Source organism: Python bivittatus, unplaced genomic scaffold (assembly GCF_059951505.1).
Source record: "Python bivittatus isolate LINGU-HERP-01145 unplaced genomic scaffold, Pbiv_v1 ctg000020_np1212, whole genome shotgun sequence".
Taxonomy (NCBI): Eukaryota; Metazoa; Chordata; class Lepidosauria; order Squamata; family Pythonidae; genus Python; species Python bivittatus.
Window position 1 is genome coordinate 131,000,623 of NW_028277030.1, and position 26,378 is coordinate 131,027,000.

The 26,378-nt window shown below is 43.1% G+C and overlaps 1 protein-coding gene across 1 annotated transcript; it reads left to right on the plus strand.

The window, feature by feature from the left end:
* The first annotated feature begins 74 nt into the window (after positions 1 to 74).
* On the plus strand, positions 75 to 18,809 carry PEX13 (peroxisomal biogenesis factor 13). Its single transcript, XM_007423571.3, has 5 exons — positions 75 to 140; positions 731 to 926; positions 8,302 to 8,999; positions 10,129 to 10,254; positions 12,449 to 18,809. The coding sequence occupies exons 2-5, from the start codon at positions 877 to 879 to the stop codon at positions 12,742 to 12,744; spliced, it is 1,170 nt and encodes a 389-aa protein (XP_007423633.1). The 5' UTR covers positions 75 to 140; positions 731 to 876; the 3' UTR covers positions 12,745 to 18,809.
* The last annotated feature ends 7,569 nt before the right edge of the window (positions 18,810 to 26,378 follow it).

Genomic DNA, 26,378 nt, shown 5'->3' on the forward strand with positions numbered 1-26,378 from the left:
CTTCCGGGATGGGAAGGAAACCCTTTCTCGGAAATAAATGTTCCGGTGCACGATTGTGCAGTAGTAAGTGTACGTGTAAAGTTGCAGGATTATTTCTTTGAATCTCTAACGTTTTGATCAAGGATGGTGATAGCATACAGGTATTAAAGAAAAAGGTGGCTAGAGGAAAGAACGAACGAAAGAAAGAAAATTTCTTGAGTTAGTTGTTGAAAGAGATCATTCTCATTTTTTTCCTTAGAATATAACTCTGAAATTTTATTAAAGATTTAATGACAGAGTAATTATACACGACGTAAAAAAAAACTTTTCCAAGCAAAGAAAGGTTTGGTTAAGTGAGTGTTTTTAACAGTGCAGGAAGAAAAATAATTCAAACGGAGAAGCGAGTGTTAATGCTAGCTGCTTATTTGAATGTTGCAGACCATCTTCAGTGCTGTTTCAGAACTAAAATGTATTAAGGGACCGAGTGATGGGTTAAATAAAATTTAAAATTAAAAGTGGCCATAAGAAAGATATATGTCGAGTGGACGGCCATATAAATAGGGTGAAAAAATAGACCTAATTAATAATTGCATGGTCACTTTGAATCAACGTAATGAAAATATTGTCTTAATATGGTTTTCAAATAAACTAGAAAACTTAGGGTAATAGTGCAATTAATTAACATAGAGAGATATTTGCGGAAGTGCTGCTTGGCTTCATTTTCACGCTTCTCTTTGACTTGAATAAGTAGGAATCACGCATCGCATCCAGAGATAGTCGATCGACGCGTTCGTCGCGCGGCCTGATGGAGCCGGCGCGGTGCTGGCGTAAGTTCGATAGTTCGGCTCTCTCCCAAGAAGCAGTAGCAAGGCTCGAACGAGGGTCCGCTGCGCGGTGATGGCGGCCAATCAACCGTCTCCCCCCAAGCCGTGGGAGAACCGGCGACTGTAAGTGTGGTGGTGGGTTCGGGTGCGGGTGCAAGGCGGGCGAGGGAGGAGCACAGGAGAAGAAATGGCCATTCCACCTCAAAGCTTAATTATTACTATTTAAACTGAACCATGCAAGGGGGTGGGGGGTCTTTAGTGGGGAAGGGAGGGTACTCTGCGCATGCTTAGGTGCTTTCGTTCAAAGCTACTGGTTGGGGTGATCACTGGAGAAATAAATTTCGGATGCCCACCTTATGAAATCTCTAAGTCTCCACCTCCGCCACTCCGGCGCCCTTCCAGATTCACTCGGTTATTGAGTAGGTGAGGGTGCAACAGAGGAACAACTGTTACTCCATCCTGTAGCGTGAGAATAAGCAAAAGCCTGGCAGGCTGAAGAAGGAAAGGGGGTTCGCTAATCTCCCCCATTTCATTACTGTATTTCACACAAATTATCCTCCATCTCTTTCTCTTATGACTGGAAACATAAACGGTTTGTTGCTTTGGTTTGAACTCCCTCAAGGCAAAGACAGTTTTTTCCCCATAAATTCAAGTGTTCCTCTTTTTTTCTTCTAGCCTCCCTCAATCAGGTTTATTTCTCAAGTAGAGTTTTTTGCTTTGGGGAAGAAAGGACAAAACGGAGTTGGATGGTGGCATCAATATAAATATTTATGTTTACTTTCTATTTTCCCACCTTGGACTTTGTCAGCTTTGTGTGCTTGTTCTGGAAAAGTCTGTGACTGTATATCTGGAAGAATGCTGAGTTTGTGGGTTAAAGTTCTATGTGCTTAAGTTCTCTGACTTCTGTTATTTTACATTTTGCTCTAGGAAATTTAATTTAAAAGGTTTTTTCTAGTGGGATTGTCCCTCCTGAAAGTGCAACAACTTGTAGCTTGCATATTGTGCTAGTTTATACCTATTATGACATGTTTGCTTTTCTCAAAATAGGTGGGGTAGAGCACTTACTCCTCATTGTTTCCTACTTGTGTTCTCTAGATAATTAAGATTGCATAATATACCTGCGTACGCCACATTTCTATCCATACTTAACTTCGGAGGCAGCTGAATGTTGTCAGTCTTAACATTTACATCCGTATATAGAATTTTGTTGTAAAGATATTGTGCAGAAATCACATTTGGGTGTCTATAAGCTTTTTCTGTGCTCCAGTTTTAAGACAATTATGAATTATTTTTATTGTACTATGGATGTTTTTATTTCTTGTAAACCACCAAGAGTCACATGATCGTGGCAGTCTAAAAATCAAATAAATACACAATTTCCTTTAATTCATTCTGTAAAATAAACAGCACCTTGTCCAAGGACTGTTCTGTGAAGTAATGAATTGTTGCAAATTTTTAATTATCCATATATCTCCTTTCATGACCAGCAAGCAAATCAAGCTTTGCAAACATTTTCTCTTATAGACTAGAAGCTATTTAAATGGTACATTGGCATACAGGTTACTTGCAGACATGTTATTTTCATTGATCTCTTCACAGATGTGTGCTCATTTAGTTAAGGAACTGAAATTTGGATATAATGTTTTGGCAAAAGAAACCCAGTAACTCCTTGGATGACCTCAGTCTTGAACATATATTTGAGTCCAGCTGTCCAATCAGTTGTTCCCTTCTATTGTTTGCTGTGCTTTAAACAATATCCTTGGTTTTGGGGGGAGTTTAGAAGTGCCAGCCTGGTTTTCTTTTTTGTTTCAGATACACATTGTAATATATATGGGCAGAAATGAAGACAGGCAGTTGTGCAATTAACCTTTGATCTCAATCTGCAACTCTAGTCACTTGAAATTCCTTTGTTACATAAAATCATTTTAAAAACCAGTTCTTATTTACTTGAAAGTATTACAGGGACTAAAGTATTAGTGGGACTAATTCTGAAATGAAACTAACAATCAATCTGTGATTCTTTAAAGTAGCAATGCAAAATTTTGCTGAGCCAAGGCCACATTGGCATTTCAGTTCTGTGTTGGTGGCTATATTTCATAAAGTAAATGAAACCAGAACAAAAAATATAAATTAGTTAATAGATTATGACTCCCTTATATTTAATCCACTCTTTGTACTTTTAAAGTAAATTCATGTTTACTCTTTCCCACCTTTAATTTGTTTGTTTGTTTTGTTTCTTGTGCCTCATGTGAGAGTGAAAGCTAGGTGGGGAGGAGCAGCAGCAGGAACAACATGTGATTAAAGGGCATTCTTCTCTTCTTCTGTTCCATACAACACGGGCAGGAAGGAGAGTGCCACTCAAGGTGAACTTAAAGAAAACAAATTCCTGCAAGCATCACTTTCAGTGAATTAATCTCAGTGAAACAAAAAGACAGCCTGTGCATGCTTTTTTCTTTCTACCTCGTAGTGAAGAGTATACATGAAGGAGGAAACAGACATACAGTGGGGCAAAAAAGTATTTAGTCAGCCACCAATTGTGCAAGTTCTCCCACTTAAAAAGATGAGAGAGGCCTGTAATTTTCATCATAGGTATACCTCAACTATGAGAGACAAAATAAGAAAAAAAATCCAGAAAATCACATTGTCTGATTTTTAAAGAATTTATTTGCAAATCATGGTGGAAAATAAGTATTTGGTCACCTACAAACAAGCAAGATGTCTGGCTCTCACAGACCTGTAACTACTTCTTTAAGAGGCTCCTCTGTCCTCCACTCGTTACCTGTAGTAATGGCACCTGTTTGACCTTGTTATCAGTATAAAAGTCACCTGTCCACAACCTCAAACAGTCACACTCCAAATTCCACTATGGCCAAGACCAAAGAGCTGTTGAAGGACACCAGAAACAAAATTGTAGACCTGCACCAGGCTGGGAAGACTGAATCTGCAATAGGCAAGCAGCTTGGTGTGAAGAAATCAACTGTGGGAGCAATAATTAGAAAATGGAAGACATACAAGACCACTGATAATCTCCCTCGATCTGGGGCTCCACGTAAGATCTCACCCCGTGGGGTCAAAATGATCACAAGAACGGTGAGCAAAAATCCCAGAACCACACGGGGGGACCTAGTGAATGACCTGCAGAGAGCTGGGACCAAAGTAACAAAGGCTACCATCAGTAACACACTACGCCGCCAGGGACTCAAATCCTGCAGTGCCAGACGTGTCCCCCTGCTTAAGCCAGTACATGTCCGGGCCCGTCTGAAGTTTGCTAGAGAGCATTGGGATGATCCAGAAGAGGATTGGGAGAATGTCATATGGTCAGATGAAACCAAAGTAGAATGTTTTGGTCTAAACTCAACTCGTCGTGTTTGGAGGAGAGAGAATGCTGAGTTGCATCCAAAGAACACCATACCTACTGTGAAGCATGGGGGTGGAAACATCATGCTTTGGGGCTGTTTTTCTGCAAAGGGACCAGGACGACTGATCCGTGTAAAGGAAAGAATGAATGAATGGGGCCATGTATCGTGAGATTTTGAGTGAACACCTCCTTCCATCAGCAAGGGCATTGAAGATGAAACGTGGCTGGGTCTTTCAGCATGACAATGATCCCAAACACCCCGCCCGGGCAACGAAGGAGTGGCTTCGTAAGAAGCATTTCAAGGTCCTGGAGTGGCCTAGCCAGTCTCCAGATCTCAACCCCATGGAAAACCTTTGGAGGGAGTTGAAAGTCCGTGTTGCCCAGCGACAGCCCCAAAACATCACTGCTCTAGAGGAGATCTGCATGGAGGAATGGGCCAAAATACCAGCAACAGTGTGTGAAAACCTTGTGAAGACTTACAGAAAACATTTAACCTCTGTCATTGCCAACAAAGGATATATAACAAAATATTGAGATGAACTTTTGATATTGACCAAATACTTATTTTCCACCATGATTTGCAAATAAATTCTTTAAAAATCAGACAATGTGATTTTCTGGATTTTCCCCCCCATTTTGTCTCTCATAGTTGAGGTATACCTATGATGAAAATTACAGGCCTCTCTCATCTTTTTAAGTGGGAGAACTTGCACAATTGGTGGCTGACTAAATACTTTTTTGCCCCACTGTAGCATGTCCCACATTTCCTCCTAGCAGTAGTCATGATTGAGTACCTCAATGCACCCAAAGGTTGCCTTGCATCTTTTCTCTGCCAAAAGAAACAGAAAAGGGATCTCCATTGAATTAATGGCTAGTGATGATATCCTTAATAATTAATTAAAGGCAAGGGTTTCTTTGCAAATACCATGAGGAAGCAAAGTATGAAAGAGATAACAATAGAAGCTGCTTCAAGAGACTCAACCAGGCCCTAGTGCCCATTATACCGAAGATGAGACAACACAGCCAGGCTTGCTGTGCCCAAAATCCAGGACTTGCAAGAGTATTCAATAGCAGTCAGCACACTTCCTGTGAAAGAGTTCATACAGGTGGCAGAAGGGAAAAAGCCACTAAAAATATTTGTAACTTAGAAAAAGTATTTGGAAAAACATATTACAGTATTGGTTAATATTGTTAAGCAGCAGTGGATTTTCTCTTCCATTCCCAGCTATGGCTCTAGACAATAGTTTGTAGTTGGCAGTGGCAGAATGAAGGATGCCAGATAAAGTAAGCTTTATAGGCTTTCAGTTGGCGGAGAAAAATATCCACATGAGTACAAAGAGGAAGTACAGCCAAATAGTCAAGGAGCTGGTGCTCTCATATAAGAAATAGTTACAATGTCCAGGACATTTTAGCTAAGAAACAAGGCAAGTAGGATGGAGAAATGGTAGAGTACACAATTCTGTTGTGGAAATGGTCAGGGAAAAGTTTTTGTCATAATACTAGAATCAGTGGAACAGAACAATGGGAGATTCAGGACAGGTAGAAGGAAGAACTTCAGACAGCAAAATTAAACTCTGGAAATTTGCCTGCAAAATATAGTACTATAATGGCTACTCATTGTATCAGTTCAAAAAGGGATTGAACAAATTCATGGAGAAGTCTATCGGGTTCATCAGCCATGATACCTCTATATTATCTCCTTCCTCTTCTTAAATCTATTATTCTATGTCCTGTACTTTGGAATATGAAAGAGCAGACATTCACATTCTGTGTGACATCCTTTTAGGTACTTGAAGTGTATCACGTTCTTACCTCCCAGTGATTCTTTCTTAAGGCTGAACAGCTCCTTTAGTCTCTCTCCATAATACTTCAGTCATCTTTGCTGACCTTCTCTGAACCTGTTCTAATTTCTGCTTATTCTTCATAATCTATGGTACTTAGAACTACACATTGCTTCTGGTGATTTGGCAATTATACTTCTGTTGATTAGGACTTTTTTTTTAGATTTTTTTTATCCCATCTTTATTATTTTTATAAACAACTCAAGGCAGCAAACACACCTTATATTCCTTCCTCCTCCTATTTTCCCCACAACAACAACCCTGTGAGGTGAGTTGGGCTGAGAGAGAGTGACTGGCCCAAAGTCACCCAGCTGGCTTTCATGCCTAAGGTGGGGCTAGAACTCAGAGTCTCCTGGTTTCTAGCCTGGTGCCTTAGCTGGACCAAACTGGCAGAGATCAGGATTCAAAGAGCAAGATGTGATTCAGAGCATGCATGGGTTAACCTATTGCAACAACTATATCTTTCTCTGAGCTTATACAGCTGCCTTCTGCGGCTTGCGCACAATCCTAGCAAAAGATGCATTTGGTTTAAGGTGTTCCTGATAGGTCCTACATGGATATTTACATCACTGTGAATCACGTTACCCTTTGAATCCAGATCTCTGCACAGCCTTTTTGCTGATGCAGTCTAAAATTACATTTAACTTCTTTGTACCCACCCCATACTTATGGCTCATATTCAGTTTGCAATCAGCTACATTTCAAAAACTCTTTTGCAAGTTCAGTTACCAAAACAGGTATCCCGTCATCTATCTCTGCATTTAAATTCTGTTAGTTAAGTGAACAACTTGCACTGGTCCCTGTCAAATTTCATTCTGTTATTTTCAGCCCATTTCTCCAACCTTAACAAGATCTTTTTGGCTTGTATTTCTGTCTTCTAACATATTGGCTTTCCCACCCAATTTTATATCATCTGCAGATCCTCAACTTCTCCAACCAATCATGAATGAAAATTTTGAAGATGAGAAAATCTAGGGCTGAGCCTTATGGTACCCAGCTTGACACCTCTCTCCAATTTGATGAGAAACTCTTAATGAGCATTCTGAGTATGATTTTTGAGCCAAAAATGTATCCACTGTCATGCCATTCAGCCCACACTTAACTAGCTTACTAATCAACATGAGCTGGGTTACTTTGTAATTTTTTTTTCCAAAGTAAAGGTATATTATTTATACAGCATTTTCACAATCTATTAAGAAAGTTACCTCATCAAAAGAATGAGGTGAAATTTGTTCTTGACAAACCCATGCTGACTTGGTAATCACTGCATTGTTTTCAAGATCAGTCTCTTTATGATTTGCTTTAGAATCTTACCAAGTGTCAGACTGATTTATAATTTGCTGGATCTTCCTTTTTCTCCTTTTTAAAGATAGGGATGTTTGCTTTCTAGTCATCCCGTGCTTTACCACTACTCCAGGTTTTATCAAAGCTCATTCATAAGTATACTGTCAGACCCTCTGCTACTTTTTTCAATACTCTAGAATGTATTTAATCTTGCCTTTGAGTTTTACACTCATTCATTACCATGTTTATGTCAATGTCAAGCTTCAGTTCTGGTCCTTCACAGTTTCCTGGTGGAAGACATAATTTATGTTGGAAAAGGGTGAATTTCAAAATAGGAGTTAAGTAGCTTTGCCTTTTCTTTGTTAGCTGTTAGCATTTTTCTTTCTTCACTGAAGGCTGGTACATTGATTCTTTTTTCCTTTTACATTCAATATATCCAGAGAAGCTATTTGTGATATTGTTAGCATCCTTTGTTAAACTTTAGTTTATTCCAAGCTTTCACTGACAGTTCTGGGATACCTGTCTCTACTCTTCCTTTGTGGCCTGGCCTCACTTCCACGTCCTGTATATGTTGTTTTTTGTTTTTGGTACTCTACTAACCTTCTCTTGCCATAGGATAATACTTGTAATTGCTCCAAGTTTCTCATCACTACATGTTGTCTAGAATTGCTAAGTAGTCTCTGCTTGCACTAGGGCAAGCAGGACATGATGATGAGTCCTTATATTTCATAGCCTCTCCTTCTGCCTCCCTTTTATTTACCTTTTTTATTTCCATGTTCTATACCTGCAGAACTGTTTAATATTTGAACTTGAAATCAGCAGTGTCTATATTGAGTACTTCTGAAAATCTGTGTAAAAGGAATTTTAGGTCCAGCACTGACTTAATAGGAGCAATTAAAAAATGGTAGAGTAGGGATAGTTAGTATCAGTTTGTAAACATACACAGAGGCGGATATGAATTATGTTTAGTTTTAAGAATTATCCTGTATATTAATAGTGGACTTCTCAATTTTAGATCTGCTGATGTAGGAGTCAGTCAACTGCCTAGACCTGGACAGCCCACACTCACTCGAATTCCACCTCCTATTCTGCCAAGGCCTTCACAACAGACTGGGAGCACTGCTCTGAATACCTTCAGGCCTGCATATAGCAGCCCTTTTTCTTCAGGCTATGGCACATATGGAAATTCTTTTTATGGAAGTTACAGCCCATATAATTACGGATATGGTGGCTTGGGCTACAATCGTTTTCGGATGGATGATATTCCTAGCAGCCGATTTGTTCAGCAAGCTGAGGAAAGCAGCCGGGGTGCATTTCAGTCCATTGAAAGCATAGTCCATGCCTTTGCCTCTGTCAGCATGATGATGGATGCTACCTTTTCAGCTGTCTACAACAGTTTCCGAGCTGTATTGGATGTTGCCAATCACTTTTCCAGGCTCAAAATACATTTTACCAAGGTGTTTTCAGCCTTTGCACTAGTCAGAACTATAAGGTATTTCTACAGATGGCTACAGAGATTACTGGGTATGAGAAAGAGCTCGGAGAATGATGATTTATGGGCAGAAAGCAAAGGAACTGTGGCCTGCATTGGTACCGAAGAAAAGGCAGCTAATTCTGCAAAATCCTGGCCCATTTTCCTATTCTTTGCTGTTGTTCTAGGAGGTCCCTATCTTATATGGAAGCTACTATCCACCTACAGTGATGATGAAACAGGTAAAGGAGATCTGTCTGATTTGGAATAGAAGCATTGTCTTCTGTCCTCTGCTACTAAGCTGCGGGGTACTAAGGATGAGCAGGGTTTGCAAATTGCCTAGTATCTTTTTTAAAATAGAAAATTGTGAAATAATATTAAGGCAGCCTTTAATGGCAAGTACATTTATCTGAATATGTATTTGTGGGAAGCAATGCATGCATTTATGAATACCTAATGGAATCTTGATGTCATGTGGAAGAAAGAAGGTAGGTAAAAGAGATTTAGTTGTTATGAATTACCTTGATAATTGCTGGTATAGATAGTTTATTATTTATTTATTAAATGAATTATTTACAACTTCATCGTTTAGGAATGTCAAAGCATTTTATAGAAATTATAAAAGCATAAGATAACTGGGAAAAAAGATTAAAATTGTTTGGTAAAATGACAGATAATGGCAGGGAAAGGATAACATAAATTAATTTTAAGACACTTAAAAGATCCTTATTAGGACCTGGCATAATATAGTGTGTAACTATGAATAACCTGAATCTCAAGTGGTTTTCTTGACTTCTCAAAAGCTTTTCAAAAGTCAAATTGACTGTTATAAGTGTAGCTCCTTCCAAGAAGTAGGGAGAAGATCTAAAAAATCTTTAAAAAAAATTTTAGGCCAGAGGCTTAAATGACAGGAATACTGGAGATCTGAACTGTTTTAATGGATTTGTGTGGAATTTGCAAAAAATAAAATACAAGCTAAAGTTTCATAGGTGTAACACCATACATATCAAAAGTTAATTTAATCTGTTAAATAACATATTTATTTAATCTACATCCAGACTTCTACAGAGCAGTTTGGAGCCAGGTTTCTAAGTTACTTGCTTGGACAACTTTGGAAAAAGAAAAATGTTTCCAAGCAACTGTGTTTTTTTTCTTTTAATTTATATACCATAAATATTAGTTATGCATTGTGCAAATTTTACATTTCTAGCTTTTAAATATTTACAGAGTGGATTATAAAGGTTTCAAGTGGGTTTCCTGTATTTAGTTGTAAAGACTGCTCTTACACTATGCCTCTCAAGTAGTAAATTCAAGGATTGCATTCTCACCAGCAAGATTATTGAGTTGCTTAATCTTTGTTCTGTGAAACAGTTTCCAGTGATTGGGCCAGTGGAGAGGATGATCATGTTGTTGGGAGAGCAGAATATGACTTCAATGCTACTTCAGAAGAAGAAATTTCTTTCCGTGCAGGTGAAATGTTAAAATTGGCACCAAGAGGTAAGTTAAGTTTGTTTTAAAATATTCCTGCATTGTCAAATTTCTAAGCAATGTGTAGAAATCAAAACAGAAAATATATTTATTTTCTGGGTCAATTTAACTGTTATTGAGAAATTAGGAGAAAGCTTGTTTTGACCTCATGGATGCAGAAATCACTGATAAACGCGATCAGTGCCCTCTCAGTGCTGTACCCCAGCCTGAGATCCAACTGCAGTGGGTACATATAGTGGGTACATATAATCCGCTTCCTGTAGAGCCCTTTGGAGCCACCTTCATGTGCAGACTGGGAAAAAAAATGTCCAGTACAGCTGGGTCCAACAATGGCCTCTTGAGGTGGAGGTGAACCACTACCTACTTCAAGGCAGGTAGAACCAACCACCTCCCACAAAGAGGCATTTACCTCTGCTTTGAACCCAGCTGCATGTTACCTCCTGGGAGGCCAGGGCCCAGCAGGAGAGGCATGGATCTTACATACAGGTGGCAGTACCCAACCTCCCAAGGACCCTATCGACCTCCTCAGGTATAACCAGATCAAACTCTGCCCAGATAACTTGTCAGGACTGGACTCCAGTTATCTCCACAGGACCAGCACAGCTGTAGTTCAACTCCAAATAGATCCAAGCAACTTTATCCATCAAATGCATAGTGTAATGTTATCAATTTGATTTGATTTATATAATCCTCACAACAACCCTGCAAGGGATACCCCAAGCCTTCCTTACCGAGAAGGGACCAAGTAACCAGAAACAAGGTTGTATTTAGGAAATGATCCTGCCATATGTATATTCGAACCTAAAATCATATTTTGCAGTGGTTGAGTTTAAAAATGTTTCCTAAATTGTGTTTAAAAAACAAGACAGCCTCTGCTTTTAAGGTTAGACTCTAAAGGACATGACACACAAAAAAAGTGATTGGGAAATGGGATGCAAACTGGTGATGCCTGATTAAATTGGCCAATAACAATATATCTGTTTTGAATCTGGCTATATTTCTCTTAAGGATCGTAGTTGTACTGCTTCTGTTCTCTACTGTTTTGGTACCTCTTCTTCTTTTTCTTACTCTCTGTTCATGAGTTCAAGCATAATATGCTGTTTTTCTCAAGTTCTGACCTCAATAGTTTTGCAGTGGGGTTAGTGACACCCAGCAATATTGCTCTTTAGCATTCAGCTCTGAAGTAAGCCATTCAGTGTTGTGTAAATTCAGTCATAACTGGCTGAGAGAAACCTGGAAGATGGAGGTACTATGGGTGAACAGAAAACTGGGATTAAGATTCAGCCTTTGCATTGCCCCCCAAAAAACAAATTTACAGTGTGGGAGTACATCTTGATCCTCAGCTGTTCTTGGATTTGTATATGGCAACTGTGGCAAGGTGTCATTCCATGCAGTTATGCCTGGTACACCTGATATATCAGCTACAGTCTCTCCTCAACTGGTTGACTGTTACTCACACCTTGATTATATATCATTCTGACTTTAATAACATGCTACCCTTGAAATGTGTTTAAAAGTGTCAGTCTGTGTAAAATAGGACAGCTAGGCTGCTAACTGGTATAAGTTACAGGGATTCTTGTAAGTTACAGTGCACTGAAAGTTCTGCACAGATTGCCAGTTTCTTTGCTAACCTCTAAAATCGGTTAGGGCCTGACTATCTAAAGACCTCTATTCCTGTTACAAACTTGTTCGGTTGTTGAGATCTGTAGGTGAGTCCCTTTTAAAGATGCCTTCACTGTCCTAGATCTGTCTTTATGACATGCACAAAAAGTATTTCTGCATTGTTCCCTATCTATGGAATGTACTCATCTGGAAGTTGCAGTTGGCTACTACTTTCTTGGTATTTACAAAAACCGTAAAGATGCATTTCTTTCACCAGGTGTCAGTCAACTTGAGAATTGATTTAATATTTTTCAATGAAATTTGCCAGTCCCTTTTTGAACACTGCATTTGGCTATATATATATTTATTGTTTTGTTTAAACATTAATTTTAAAAAATTAATTAATATAAAATAATAAACTATTGCTAATGATAAACATTCTAAGTCATTCTTCAGACAGGTTTTCATTGCATTTTGAAAAGCTTAGGAGTATTACATAAATCTAATGTAACTATTTTAAGTTCTCTAATACACTTTTATAGTTCACTGTTGCTGCATGAGAGTTTTCTGGTAATTGCATGTGTTTTGTTTTTCTTACTAGAACGACAACCCAAGATACGTGGTTGGCTTTTGGCCAGCCGTGATGGTCAAACAACAGGACTCATACCAGCTAATTATGTCCGAATACTTGGTAAAAGAAAAGGGAGAAGAACCTTAGCGATGGAGAAGGTTGCAGAGCATCAGTCCACATTCAGCAATACCTCTTTGGTTCAGGAAAGCACAACTGCTGGTGCTTTGGAGGAGCAAGAGGCTGCCTTTGAGTCTGTTTTTGTGGAAACAAATAAAATTCCTGTCAGATCAAATTCTTCTGTGCTTAGTGGAGATAAAGATTTTTGATGCTTGAAGATTTATCAGAGCTACTGGACTGCATTCACCAATAATACTTTAGGGTAGCCATTCAGTAGTAAGTAGCAAAACACTGTTATTGACAGTATCCAGGTAATGTGCTATTCATACCTGGTAGTGTCAGTCATAGGGACAGTTGTTATTGGCTCTAAACCTGTATAAGGTCTATTGAACATTAGGCAGTTGGGTAAAGCATGCTAAGGTCCATTGTATTATCTCAGACATTGACGACTGTAGAATCAAAATACCTATCTTCTGATCTGAAGAAGCTGGTACTAAGGCTTCAGACAGCTCTCTGTGCTGAAGCCATTTTTGAAGTCTAAAGAATTTGCTCCATACAGTAGCATTGTGGTGGTATTGAGGGAAAATGTTTTCAAAGGTTTTGAGCATACCTTGTGGTTGTCTTTTTTTGTACAACATTTTTGTGAGGTGGAAGGAGAATCTCTGATTCAGGGAGATGAGCTAGCAATAGAAAAACTTACAGGGTTGAAACTAATGTGTCCACTAGATAGAAACAATATACGTAATGTGCTTAAAAACCAGCAAAAGTCCATCTAATTGTTGTTCTGAGGTATATACTGACAGATCACTTGATCCTCTTTTCATATGCCACATATGAACATTGTAAAAGCTGGAAGGTCAGGTTTTGTTTTGTTTTTTACTGCTCTATAGCATTGCATTTGAAGCCTGATGTAGTCCTCTTATTTAGATTGGAAAATATTTGCTATATGTTAAAAAGCTACATTGCCACTTGTTCGTCCAGATAAATTATGTAACAACTTTCCTCTGTCTTTTTACTGAAACATGTTCTGTCAAGAATATCTCACGGAGGCTCAAACTCAGCATAAAATGGCAGTATATCTGTGTGTTTTAAAGTTAATTCTGTCACTGTCACATGCAATCTGAGCCTATTGATTGATAAAAATCATAAATACATGTTTTTCTGTAGTTGGTTTCTTAACATTACAAATGCCAACAGTGTCATTTCACTTAACATTCTGCTTAGTAAATCTGTAGTAATTGCTCTGGTGAGAATACTGAACATGGCTTTTGTATCCAAAAAGTGTGAGGTATGTTTACAAAGCCAGACTGATATGAAAATAAAAGTTCTGCTCATAAAAATCACATTTAATACTATACTGAGGCCATGCCATTCTGAACAGCCACAATAAAAATCCAAGTTTATTCTGAAGAGCGCTTGATAAGTGACAAACTAATTACAGGGTGAAATGTGTTAGATGAAATACATAGACTTCTGTTCTATAATATTGTTCTATAGTATTGATAGCTTAAAATGGTTTGAGCTTGCAATGCAACACAATTATATGTTCATTTTTTTCTCTAACCATCTTAAAATAAATGAATTTCCAAATTAGAAAATACAAATTGACATCCTTAATTTTAAATCAAAATTCTTCTACACATATGTTATGTGCAGCTTTGCTACAAACCTAATTTTTTAAAGAATTCTAAACAATTTTGTAACTTGAGGTAAATTACAGCACAGAACAAAGAGCTTAAAAAAGAGTACCTTAGCTGGAAATAATTTTTTCCCCATAGCATTCAGGTTCAGTCAGTGTATAATTCATCATTGTGCTAAGGGCCTTGAAAGAAGAATTTTCTTTGATCCCTTTCATTTAATGATGAACCAATGCAGTAATTTCTAATTAAAATACTTGAATTTCTGATTTGATAAGACTAGCAGCTGTAGGCCAGAAAAATGAAAAACCAGGATTAGACTGAAGATGGGTCAGGCCTGAACAACTATTCACAAGCAATTCTTTATTATTTACATGATTAGGTGCTTTTGTATTGAACTCTGTGACATAAATTGGTACCCCAATTTTCCTCCAAAAACATACTAGGAAATTTAAGTAAAGATGTTGATATAGATCTAATACCTGAAACCAGTTTTTCTTGCCTACTGAAACTAGCATTGGTGGTGAAAAAGGGTAAGTTCCAGTTTGTAATTGGCCTTCAAATCAAGGCTTAAAATACTTGATTTTTCTGATAGTTTACTATTATCAGTGGGTTGAATTCTAATAAAAAGGACCATTGACTTTCAGCCTGATCCTAAAAAATATTTAATTGAATAGTCTTGAATTTGTTAGGTCTCACTTCTTCGGAAGTTTACTTGAATTTACAATCTTTATCATATGTGAACTTACTTCATTATAACTAACGAAGTAGCTATCTATGCATATCAGTGTATCAGAATTCTGAACCTTTAACTTCATACTTGCTTTAGTGGAGCCAGAATGCAAATGGTTATAATGATTTAGCTTTTAGTGAAAATTTTATCATGCAGTTGAAGTGACTTTGCTAAATCTATTAAATTCCACTAAATTTTGAGTACAGCCTTGTTTTTTCTTAGGAATCTTACATTCACAGTAAAATTGCAAGTAGGATATCAATTTGAAATGAAAAGCAGTCTTACAACTATGATATGTATTAGTGCTGGCAGTATGTTCCAGCCATCTTTTTATATTACACAGTATTGGTTGCTATAATTGAAAATTTCTGGAGCTCAAAAGATAACACACAAAATACATTCTGGTAAATATACATGAGTATCTTCTGATTTAGGTGGAATAAGGCTAATTGGGGTCTTGGAACCATTTTAGATGGAAAAGATTTTGTGTTTCTGTATTACATAGTAATCTAACAAACTCAGGAATATTTTTTTCCTCTGGCATTTTACACATCCCATAGAAACACAATGTATTTATCCCTTAGGAGAGAATATGTGTGCGTGCATGTGTTAACCTTTGTGATGATGGTGTTGAACAAAATGGGACATAGTTACTGTTAAATGTATGGCATTGGAACAAAGCTATATTTCTGGTTACTATATTAAAAGAAAAATTAAGATTATGAAATCCTGACCCCTATAAAGTGAAACCATCAGGCTCCATAATGGCAGACCTTCTCTGTTGTTCCTCTCCTTCTTTGGAATAGCATGATCCCAGAGATTAAAGTAGCCTTAATCTTGCTAAGAATTTGGAAGGCCAGTAAGACCTGGCTTTACCAGATGGGCTTTGGGGGTTGATATAAATTCTGGTCCATTTTGGAGGTATCATTGATTGCTGTTTTGACTGTTCCTCAAGGCTATATTGTTGCTGTATTATGTTAATTATGTTTTTAATCCAAATATTGTATTTTGGAGGGTGAGCCACTCAAAGTTGCTTATGATTGGAATGGCATATAAAGTCAGTAAGTTAATAAATAAATTAATCTGAAAGCAACATTTTCTGGGAAAAGATAATGGGTTTTTTTTCTTTGTTCCTAGCAGTTTAAAACTTTGTTTTTAAATTTACTGAATTTTTCAGAATTTGCCTTCCAGTAATCTATTAGACAGTGTGATCCTAGGACCCCAAGACCCTATCAGGGTCTGCGAAATCAAAATTATTTGCCAGCCTATATTGAAAAATAATAAATATTAAAATCCCATCAAACAGTTGTGAGAAACAGCAGCAAATATGTCAATTTTAATTTTTAATATGGTAAATATTGATAAATATAACCCATACAAATAAAAGCTGTTTTGGGGTCCTCCATAATTTTTAAAAGTGGGAAAGGGTCCTGAGCAAAAAAAGTTTATGAAACACTGTATTAAACAATGAAGGAGAGTGCATACAGTAAATTGTCTGCAGTGCTCAAATCTGGACAGGGCACTGGCAGATTCTCAATGTTTTCCTAGTACCAACTCAATTATTTCTGAAAACATCCTGCACTTTCCTTGTTGATACTAGGTATAGCATATATGGGTTGCAAAAATCTGATGACCATAAGATGGCAGCACAGAGCCTTATGTATCTGTTTGCTCCTATGTAGCAACATCTGGATTTTTGCAGTACAGATATGTATGGTTTGTTAAGCTTCTTAATGTTAATTAATGTTGCTTCTTATGCATGTCTACTTGTTCAGTGCAACTTATTTCTATGTATATATAAGACTGCAGTCTTACTGCACAAGTTTATACATGTATGCAGTACAGTGAGAGGTAAATTTGATTAAGGAACCATCAAATGGTTTCCACAGACAGATGGGGATTTAAAATTGTTCTCCCTGCTTCCAGTTAGCACCGTAACCACTTCACCTTGATTTCATTGATTTATACAAGAATGTATAAATTTCATTTGAACATGAAAATATTTTGACAATGAGTAGGCTGGCTTTAGGATCAGCCGTTCCACTGTAAATCGGGCATCAATACTGTAACATTTTGCATAAAAATATATTATCAAGCCATAAAAGGTTATTGCCTTTGTAGATATCAGAAGTACATGTGTTCTGATATCCAAAATCACTGGTTTTTCATACTAGTGTAGAAATTACATGGAGGTTCCTTCCTAAAGGCAGATTGCAATATATCAGGATATTAAACCAAAGAGATTCCAATTAGAAGAGGGGTGAGACAAGGGTACATCTTGGTCCCACAACTATTTACTTTTACATTAATGTGTTTGAGTTTTTTATTATTTAAATTTATATAGCTGCCCACTTGACACATGACTCTGTGTGGCTAACCATTAGCTGCTCCATATCTGGATGATTTACCATTCACTGCAGTTTGACAAATACTGTAGGCAATTATGAACTTTGTTTTATGCAGATTATGTTACTTTTATTTTCTCAAATTCCTGCTGGGCTAAGGTGTATTTTGTATTTTGTTTTATTCTATTGTAAACAGCTGTCGTTATAATTAAAGTATATCAAGCCTAAAGTGATGGTGTTTGCAAAGTGCTCAAAATCTCTTAATTGGTCCCTAGATGGTCACAAATGTGAACATGTCTCGTATGTTAAAACTCTAGGAATAGTCTTTCAAGGTATGGGTAGCAGGACAGTTCACTTAACTCAGAATGCCCAGTGATCAACTCCTATCCTTTCACTGACATAGAGATGCTCAATTTATTCTGGCCATGTTAAACTATACTTAGATAAGTTGGGTACAGAATTATTGTATGAGCCACAAATAGGACCAATATCAAACCCAGTAAATTGGAAATCAAACAGTCCATATTCCTGAGAAAGTTACTCCATATTCAATGTTAATGCAATGCTTCATTTGGAGGCAGGCTTCATGAAAAATGAAAAACAAAATAGCTCAGCATAATTGAATTAGGGTTGAAATTATGGTATGTCCCATTGAAGCAGCCCCATATTATTGTCCAATAATTTCTGTTGGAAATACTCAACAGAGAGGAAGTAACATGGCTCTACTGAACCCCTGCCTGCAGTCAGTAATGGGTTGGATATGGAGTAATAAACTGAAGTTGAATTCAGAAAGGATGGAAGTATTTATTGTTAGGGCCCATCATTCTGGAGAGTTGATAGTTCTATCTGTCATGAATGGGATTACACTCTCCCAGAAATAGTAGGTACAGAGTTGGGTCAGTCTCTGGTTTCTCAGACTGAAACAATGGCCAGGAGTACTTTTTATCAGCTTCTGTTGATACACTAACTGCATCCTTTTCTGATAGAAAATTACCTTAAAACTTACATGTGTACTAACACAGAGGGTTGACTGGTAATGTGCTCTACCTTCGTGTCTAGTGCAGAAACCTCTGTTGGTATGTAAATGTGTAGACTGTATTACACTTGTGCTTAAAGCGCTGAGCTAATAATTGTTTTCCTTCAAATCCCTAAGTATGTTTAGGTCCAGGCTGTTTGAGAAGTTTCTTTCTACATGAACCTCCAAGCTTACTGAGATCACCTGAGAAATTTGTCTATGAATGCCATGAGCTTGTCTGGCAGTGATTGGGGTCACACTTTCTCTGTTGCCTCCCCAGTTCTTAAGAATACACTCCTTATAAAGCTGACTGATCTAACATATTTTCATTCATAGCTTCATCCATTCATAGAAGCTAAAAGGGCCCTTAAAACATACATTTATGAACAGTTTATCCACTTTCATTATTAATTTTACTACTATACTTGTTTTATTGGCTTTATTAAATATTTTAATGTCTTATTTTACATTTGTTTTTATTGTAAACTGCCAAGGGACTCTTAAGATCAGCTGTACTCTAAGTTAAATAAATAAAAGTTTAATTACAGGATGAGGATTTCAGTGTCTTGATTTAATTTTCAGCAACTACTTTATGTGAGCTGCCTTTGCAATTATTTATATTTCATTTCTCTTTTTGGCCAAATTGCTTTGCAAACAAAACCATATGATGGGGAGAAATGTTTTCTATGGGCCTTGGTCACCAGTACGAAGCATTCTGTGGTTTCTTTGAGTTGTGTGAGTAAAGGAGGAGTAGAATTCCTTCCTGCTTTTGCCATTTTTGTCAAGAGAACAATTCAGGAAGGGGCGTGTTCTGATGAAGACATTAAAAGCAGTCTTTTTTTATAACACGTAATTTAAATTAGTTGTTTTAGTGGTTTTTTAGTGGTCTTGATTATTATTATATACACCACCCAGAGTCACTATGTGAAATAGGCAGCTATACAAAAGTGATTAAATAAATAAAGAAGTAAAGAAAATGATGCAGTAGAGACCTAGCATGACTGCCAGAAAAGTCTTTTTAAGCCCAATCAGGAACAAAAAAAACACTCAAATTACCTTGTCTTTCTACTGAAATGCTCAACAGAAAACCATCCAGAAGCTGCAGCCGGTATGATGCAGAGGCACAGGCACTTATGCATGCTCCTTGTTCAGCACATTATACCACTGCTCCGCAAGCTACACTGATTGCCAGTATACTTCCAGATTCAATTCAAGGTGCTGGTCATGACCTATAAAGCCCTTCATCGCATGGGGCTAGGTTATTTGAGAGCCCGCCTTTACACATCCCATTAGGTCCAGCAGGAAAGGCATTATCATCATTATTAGATGTTTATTCCACCTTTTAAAATATATTTTTGGTCAATTCAAGCAGCAAACATACCTAATACTCCTGCCTATTTTCCCCACAACAACAACCCTGTGAGGTGGGTTGGGTGAGAGGTGTCAGGTTCGGTCAGCACGAGGCTTCAGGGAAGCACGGGGCTGCAGGGAAGCTCGCAGCCAGACCACGCGGAATCCATCGGCGGTAGCTAGCGGGGAAAAGAGGAACCGAAAGCGCCGCTAATTAACGGGCCACCTGCGCCCAGCCAAACAGGAAAACCGCAGCGGAAGTTTTTAACTATAAACTGATAACGGCGCGAGCCAGCAAGGAACGGGGCCGCAGGCAGCGAAACAAGATCGCAACGCAGCACAGTACCCACGGGCTTGCACGTAGCGGGGAGGAACCAACCCAGCCGGAGGGGGACTGGAGATCAAGGACAATGGACTCTGACCGATCCTGCCATCATGAACAATCAAGGGGGATTATTGGGGGGCCAATAATCCGCAGCTGCAACGTGATCGCGGGGCGGGAAAAAGCGCGGGAAGGGGGGAATATAACAAGTGATGCAATTGTACCAAGCCAGTCCTGGCTTTGCTTGTGACTACTACGTTACGCATGAGTAAACCTTCTTTGTGAACCACACGTGTCACGAGAGTTTCTCTGTCGAACGGGGCAAACCTCACATAAAGCCAGGACTCACCGTTAGCACTACCCGGTACCACCGAGGAGCATTTCTTTTCTCAATACAGGCATGACCAGCGACGAGGAATCCGGGGGTCAGCTGGAGCGCGAGGAACCCAGGCTCGAGGAGGAGCGGCCAGAGCCACCCGGGAGCGACGGGGCAGCGACCAGGGCCAGGCGCCCTCCATCCGAGCGGTGGTCGATGGGCGTGTACCAAGGGCCAGACGGTTCAGGTGTCACGATGACCCGAGGTTCCGGGTTCCGGAACCGCGAGTGGAGTGAGAAGTTCACCCGACTAGAGAGAGTCGAGCGGCGCCTAGACGCCATGGAAGCGATGCTCCAGACCCTGCTACAAAGAGTGGGACCACCGACGGTGAGCGATGGGGCGAGCAACAGGGGTGGCGGTCCGGCACCCCCGCCGGCACCACCCACGGCGCCCCGGTCGGAGGACCAACGGGCGGCAGACGCCCTGAGACTTGGAGGCATCACGGGGAAGTTCTCAGGGGACCCCGAACAGCTGCCGCACTTTCTGACGCACGTCAGGGGGTTCATGCAGAGGGGTGGTCACCTATTCGCTAGAGACAAGGACAGAGTATCCTACGTGGCCGAGCTGCTAGATGGCCAAGCAGCTAGCTGGGTGATCGGACTGTACGATGCCAACGCTGCGGAGCTACGGAGTTTCCCGGACTTCATGCAGGCGCTCCGGGACAGATTCGAGGACACATTGAGCGCCAAGCGGGTGGAGGACGACATCCTGCAGTTCAGACAGCGGGGCAAATCGGTATCGGAGTATGCCCTGGAGTTCCGGAGATTGGCAGAGAAGCTCACGGACTGGCCGGAGTCCCTGAAGGTGAAGTATTTTAAGAGGGGGCTCAACCCAGAGATCCTGGAGCGGGCACTGGGACGGGACGACCCGCCCACAGTGAAGGATTGGATCTGGCTGGCCGGAACGGCGGAATCGGCATGGCGGCAGATCCAACAGAGCGCGAGACGACGGGACCAGACGAGGGACCAGCCGAGGGAGAGAACCCCCGAGGAGAGGCGGAGCAGTCGGCGGCAGTCCACCGGGGGGCGAGAGGCGACCTGAGCCCCAAACCTGTGCTTCCGGTGCGGAGGCAGAGGCCACCGAGCGGCGCAGTGCCCGACGGAGCGGGAAGGAGCCCCACCACGGCCCGAAGTCAAGCCCCCGCGTGCGACCGGGAAAAGGACCGGCGACCGACCGCGGAAGGGGGCAGTGGCGGCGGTGACCGAGAAAGGACGCGGGGGGTGGTCGACCCCGGAGACGGCGTCCTCCGGAGAAGACTCGGAGCCGGCGGGAAACGAGGCGCGCTCGCACTGAACGGCGTCCCAGTGCGAGCAGGGGAGTCGAGACGCGCGGACCCAATAGGAGATGAGGACTGCCCACCGTTCCGGGTGAGAATACACATCCGGGGGGTGAGATCCGGAGGGGAGGCACAGCTGCGGGCGCTACTGGATTCAGGCTGCACCCACTGCTTGATGCACCCAGCGGTGGTCTCGGGGCTCGGACTACAGCTGAGGCGCCTCCGGGACCCCATCTCATTCAGCCAGCTAGATGGCACGCTGGCAGGGGGGGGGGCAGCTCAGTATTACACCGAGCCAGTCCAGATGACGATTGGGAGCCACCGGGAAGAACTGAGATTTGTGGTGGTCCCGGTGGCTGACTACGCGGTGGTACTCGGCTTGGCGTGGCTGCGGCGGCGGAACCCACGAGTCGACTGGACGGCGGAGGCAGTGCGGTTCGGGGTCGACAGACCGGCGAGGTGCGAGAGCAGAGGGGACCGAGCCGTGGAGACGGAGGTGGCCGCAACCACCGGCGGGCAAGTGGAGGGTCCGGTACACCGGGAGACGGGGCGAGAGCAGATGGAGCCTGAGACCCGGGCGGCAACGGCAGCAGCGGCAGCGCCGGGACCCCGGAGACCCGCCACGATCCCGAGGCGTGGGGAGGCGGCGGCGACTGACGAGACGACCGCAAAGCGAGAGGCCGGGCCCGGGGAACCCACGATGGGCGGCGGAATCCCGAGGCAGTATCGAGACCTGGCGGCAGCGTTCGGGGAGAAGGAGTCCGACCAGCTCCCACCACACCGGCCCAGTGATTGCGCCATCGAGTTAGAGCCAGGAGCGACCCTGCCTAAACCGAAAATGTACTCCCTGTCAAGGAGGGAGATGGGGGCCTTGCGGGAGTTCATAGACAAGAACCTAGCGCGGGGATTCATCCAACCCGCGAAGTCACCATTAGCGGCCCCGGTGCTATTCCGGGAGAAGAAGGATGGCTCACTCCGAATGTGCGTGGACTACCGGGGGCTGAACGCAATCAGCACGGAATACAAATACCCCCTCCCCCTGATGAAGGACTTGATGTCGCATCTATCTAAGGGGAGGGTGTTCACAAAACTGGACTTGCGCGAAGCTTACTTCAGAGTCAGGATCCGCGCAAAAGATGAGTAGAAGACGGCGTTCAACACGCCGCTCGGAAGCTACCGGTTTTCCGTGATGCCGTTCGGATTAAAAGGGGCCCCGGGGGTATTCATGCAGCTAATAAATGAGGTGCTGCACGACCTACTCTACCAGGGCGTCCTGGTCTACCTGGACGACATCCTCATCTACACCGAAACCCTGGCGGAGCACGTGAGCCTGGTGCGCACGGTGCTCCAGAGATTGCTGAAGGCACAGCTGTACGCAAAGCTATCGAAATGCGAGTTCCATCGAGAGTAACTAGACTACCTCGGCTACCGAATATCCAGCCGGGGAATCGAGATGGACCCGGCGAAAGTAAGGGATGTCCTGGGCTGGGAAGCGCCGCGAACCCGGAGGCAACTCCAAAGCTTCCTAGGGTTTGCGAACTTCTATAGACAGTTTATCCCGAACTTCGCCCAAATCGCCCTTCCCCTAACCGACCTGCTAAAAACCAAGGGCACTGGGAAACCCCCCAAGCCCAGCATGGCACTTGCGTGGACTGCAGAATGCCAGGGGGCGTTTGAGGAGCTAAAACGGCGGTTCACAGCGGAGCCGATCCTGCGCCATCCCGACCCGGACCGGCAGTTTATAATCCAAGTAGATGCGTCAGACGTGGCAACGGGGGCAGTCCTGCTCCAGCCCAGCCCGGAGGGGCCCATCCACCCGTGCGCCTACGCCTCCCGCAAATTCACCGAGACGGAGAGGAGGTGGATGGTGTGGGAGAAAGAGGCGTACGTGGTCAAGTGGGCACTGGCCACATGGAGGCATCTACTGGAGGGGGCAGCTGAACCGTTCGAGGTGTGGACGGACCATAAGAACCTCGAGGCCCTGAAGACCCCGCGTAAGCTATCCCCCAAACAGGCGCGGTGGTCCCAATTCTTCGGGAGGTTCAGGTTCACCCTAAAACACATCCCCGGGAAGTGCAACTTCCTAGCAGATGGACTGTCTCGCATGCCCCAGCACGCCAGCCTATGGGAGGAGATCGTGGACTCCATCATCCCGGCCAGCAGACTGGCTGCAAAGGCGGTGACCCGAAGCCAGACCAAGGGGGAGCGACGGGACGCGGCGCCTGAAGTAAGGCAAGGGTTCGCGGAGGCGGCGGAGCGGGACGCTTGGCTCAAGCAGAACTGAGAGGCGCTAACCAGCCAAGAGGGGTTGTGGTGGTACGAAGGAAAGCTGTACGTGCCCGAGGGTTGCCGACGGGAGGTCATGGAAAGAGCCCACGACAGTCGGAGCGCGGGGCATTACGGCTTCGTGAAGACGCTCCACTTAATCCGGCGGCAGTTTTGGTGGCCCACGCTCCGGAAGGATGTGGAGGCGTACTCGGGGGGTTGCCCGGTGTGCGCGACGGCGAAAGGGGCTAAAGGCAAACCTAGAGGGCTACTCCAGTCGGTAGCAGAACCCGACGGCCCATGGCAAGAGGTCGCCATGGACTTCATAGTGGAGCTCCCGGAGAGTAAGGGGAAGACCGCCATTTGGGTGGTTACGGACTTATTCTCCAAACAAGCGCACTTTGTAGCGTGCCGGCGAGTCCCCACGGCCGAGGGGTTGGCGAGACTGTTCGTGCAACATGTTTACCGACCACACGGCGCGCCCCGACGGATCGTCAGCGATCGGGGCGGCAACTTCATCGCGCGGTTCTGGAGGGAGTTCCTGAAGCGGGTGGGGACGAAACAAGCCCTTTCTTCCGCGGCGCATCCGCAGACGGACGGAGCCACGGAACGCCTGAACGGGGGGCTCGAACAGTACCTGCGCTGCTACGTGGGGCACCAACAGGACGATTGGGCGGAGCTACTACCATTTGCGGAAGTGGCATACAACAACGCCGTCCACAAGAGTACCGGGTTCTCTCCGTTCAAAGTAGCCACCGGGAGAGACTTCATCCCCATGCCGGAGTTGCCTCAGCCGGAATCCCAGATCAACTCCCTGGACGCCTGGTTCGCCCAAATCGACGCGACCCGGCGAGCGGCGCACGCGGCATTGCAAAGAGCCAAAGCCGACTACAAGAAACACGCGGACCGCAAGAGGCTCCCCGAGGAGAAATGGAAAGTGGGGGACCAGGTGTATCTGTCAACCAAAAACCTAAAGACGCACCAGGCATCGAAAAAACTCAGCCCGAGGTTTGTGGGGCCGTTCCCCATTGCAGAGATCATCAATCCGGTGACCGTCAGGCTGACGCTCCCGAAAAGCCTCGGGAAGATCCACCCAGTGTTCCATTGCAGCCTGCTAAAGCGGCACCAGCCGGGGAACGCCTGGCACAAGGCAGAGGGAGTGCCACCACCCATCATGGTCGGGGGGGAGCAGCACTTCGAGATCAACCAGATACTGGACGCCCGGAGGCACAAGGGGCAGACCCAGCTCCTAGTGCAATGGAAACATTTCCCCAAGTCCCACAGCGAATGGGTGAGTAAAACCCACATAAGGGCGCCGGACCTAGTGCGGGACTTTTACAATAAATACCCCGGGAAGCCGAAGTAGAGCCGGGGGGGGGGAGTTGTCTTCAGGGGGGCGGCATGTCAGGTTCGGTCAGCACGAGGCTTCAGGGAAGCACGGGGCTGCAGGGAAGCTCGCAGCCAGACCACGCGGAATCCACCGGCGGTAGCTAGCGGGGAAAAGAGGAACCGAAAGCGCCGCTAATTAACGGGCCACCTGCGCCCAGCCAAACAGGAAAACCGCAGCGGAAGTTTTTAACTATAAACTGATAACGGCGCGAGCCAGCAAGGAACGGGGCCGCAGGCAGCGAAACAAGATCGCAACGCAGCACAGTACCCACGGGCTTGCACGTAGCGGGGAGGAACCAACCCAGCCGGAGGGGGACTGGAGATCAAGGACAATGGACTCTGACCGATCCTGCCATCATGAACAATCAAGGGGGATTATTGGGGGGCCAATAATCCGCAGCTGCAACGTGATCGCGGGGCGGGAAAAAGCGCGGGAAGGGGGGAATATAACAAGTGATGCAATTGTACCAAGCCAGTCCTGGCTTTGCTTGTGACTACTACGTTACGCATGAGTAAACCTTCTTTGTGAACCACACGTGTCACGAGAGTTTCTCTGTCGAACGGGGCAAACCTCACAAGAGGCATGCTCCAAGTCCCATCTATTATGGAGTGCCATCTGGTGGAATCAAGGAAGAGAGCCTTTTCTGTCATGGCGCCCACCCTTTGGAACATCACCACTGCCCAGAGATTAGATTGGCTCCAACCCTGCTGACTTTTTGTAAGGCCTTAAATACATGGTTTTCTCACATGGCATCAAGACCTGGATGTATAACAGAGCTCATGCAACAGTTATGTTGATTTGTTGTCAGTTTTATTTTTATCTTGGCTGCTCATTATATATATTGGGGTTTTTTACTATTATAAGTGTGTTGGTGTTTTTAACTGTTGTTAGCCACTTAGGGTCATGAATTTGAGATGGTGGCCATATTGAATGAGTGAAATAAATGAGAGAGAGAGAATACATGTGTAGGTAGTGTTAACAGCTTGTTTGCTTCTATATCTCAAGCTTTTGCTGACATAGGAACTGTTTGGCTGAAGGTCAGTTAAAGAAACTAAGAATGCTTTTGCAAGTAGGGATTTTATAAAAGTTATAAGGTGCTAAGCATATAAAAGTTATGCTGACTGTAAAGAGACA

Bases quoted from the DNA above. Each gene is read 5' to 3' on its own strand.
- PEX13 (XM_007423571.3), top strand. From the start codon at position 877: ATGGCGGCCAATCAACCGTCTCCCCCCAAGCCGTGGGAGAACCGGCGA. The intron at 9,000-10,128 runs GTAAAGGAGATC...TCTGTGAAACAG, and splicing joins CTACAGTGATGATGAAACAG to TTTCCAGTGATTGGGCCAGT. The intron at 10,255-12,448 runs GTAAGTTAAGTT...TTTTCTTACTAG, and splicing joins GTTAAAATTGGCACCAAGAG to AACGACAACCCAAGATACGT.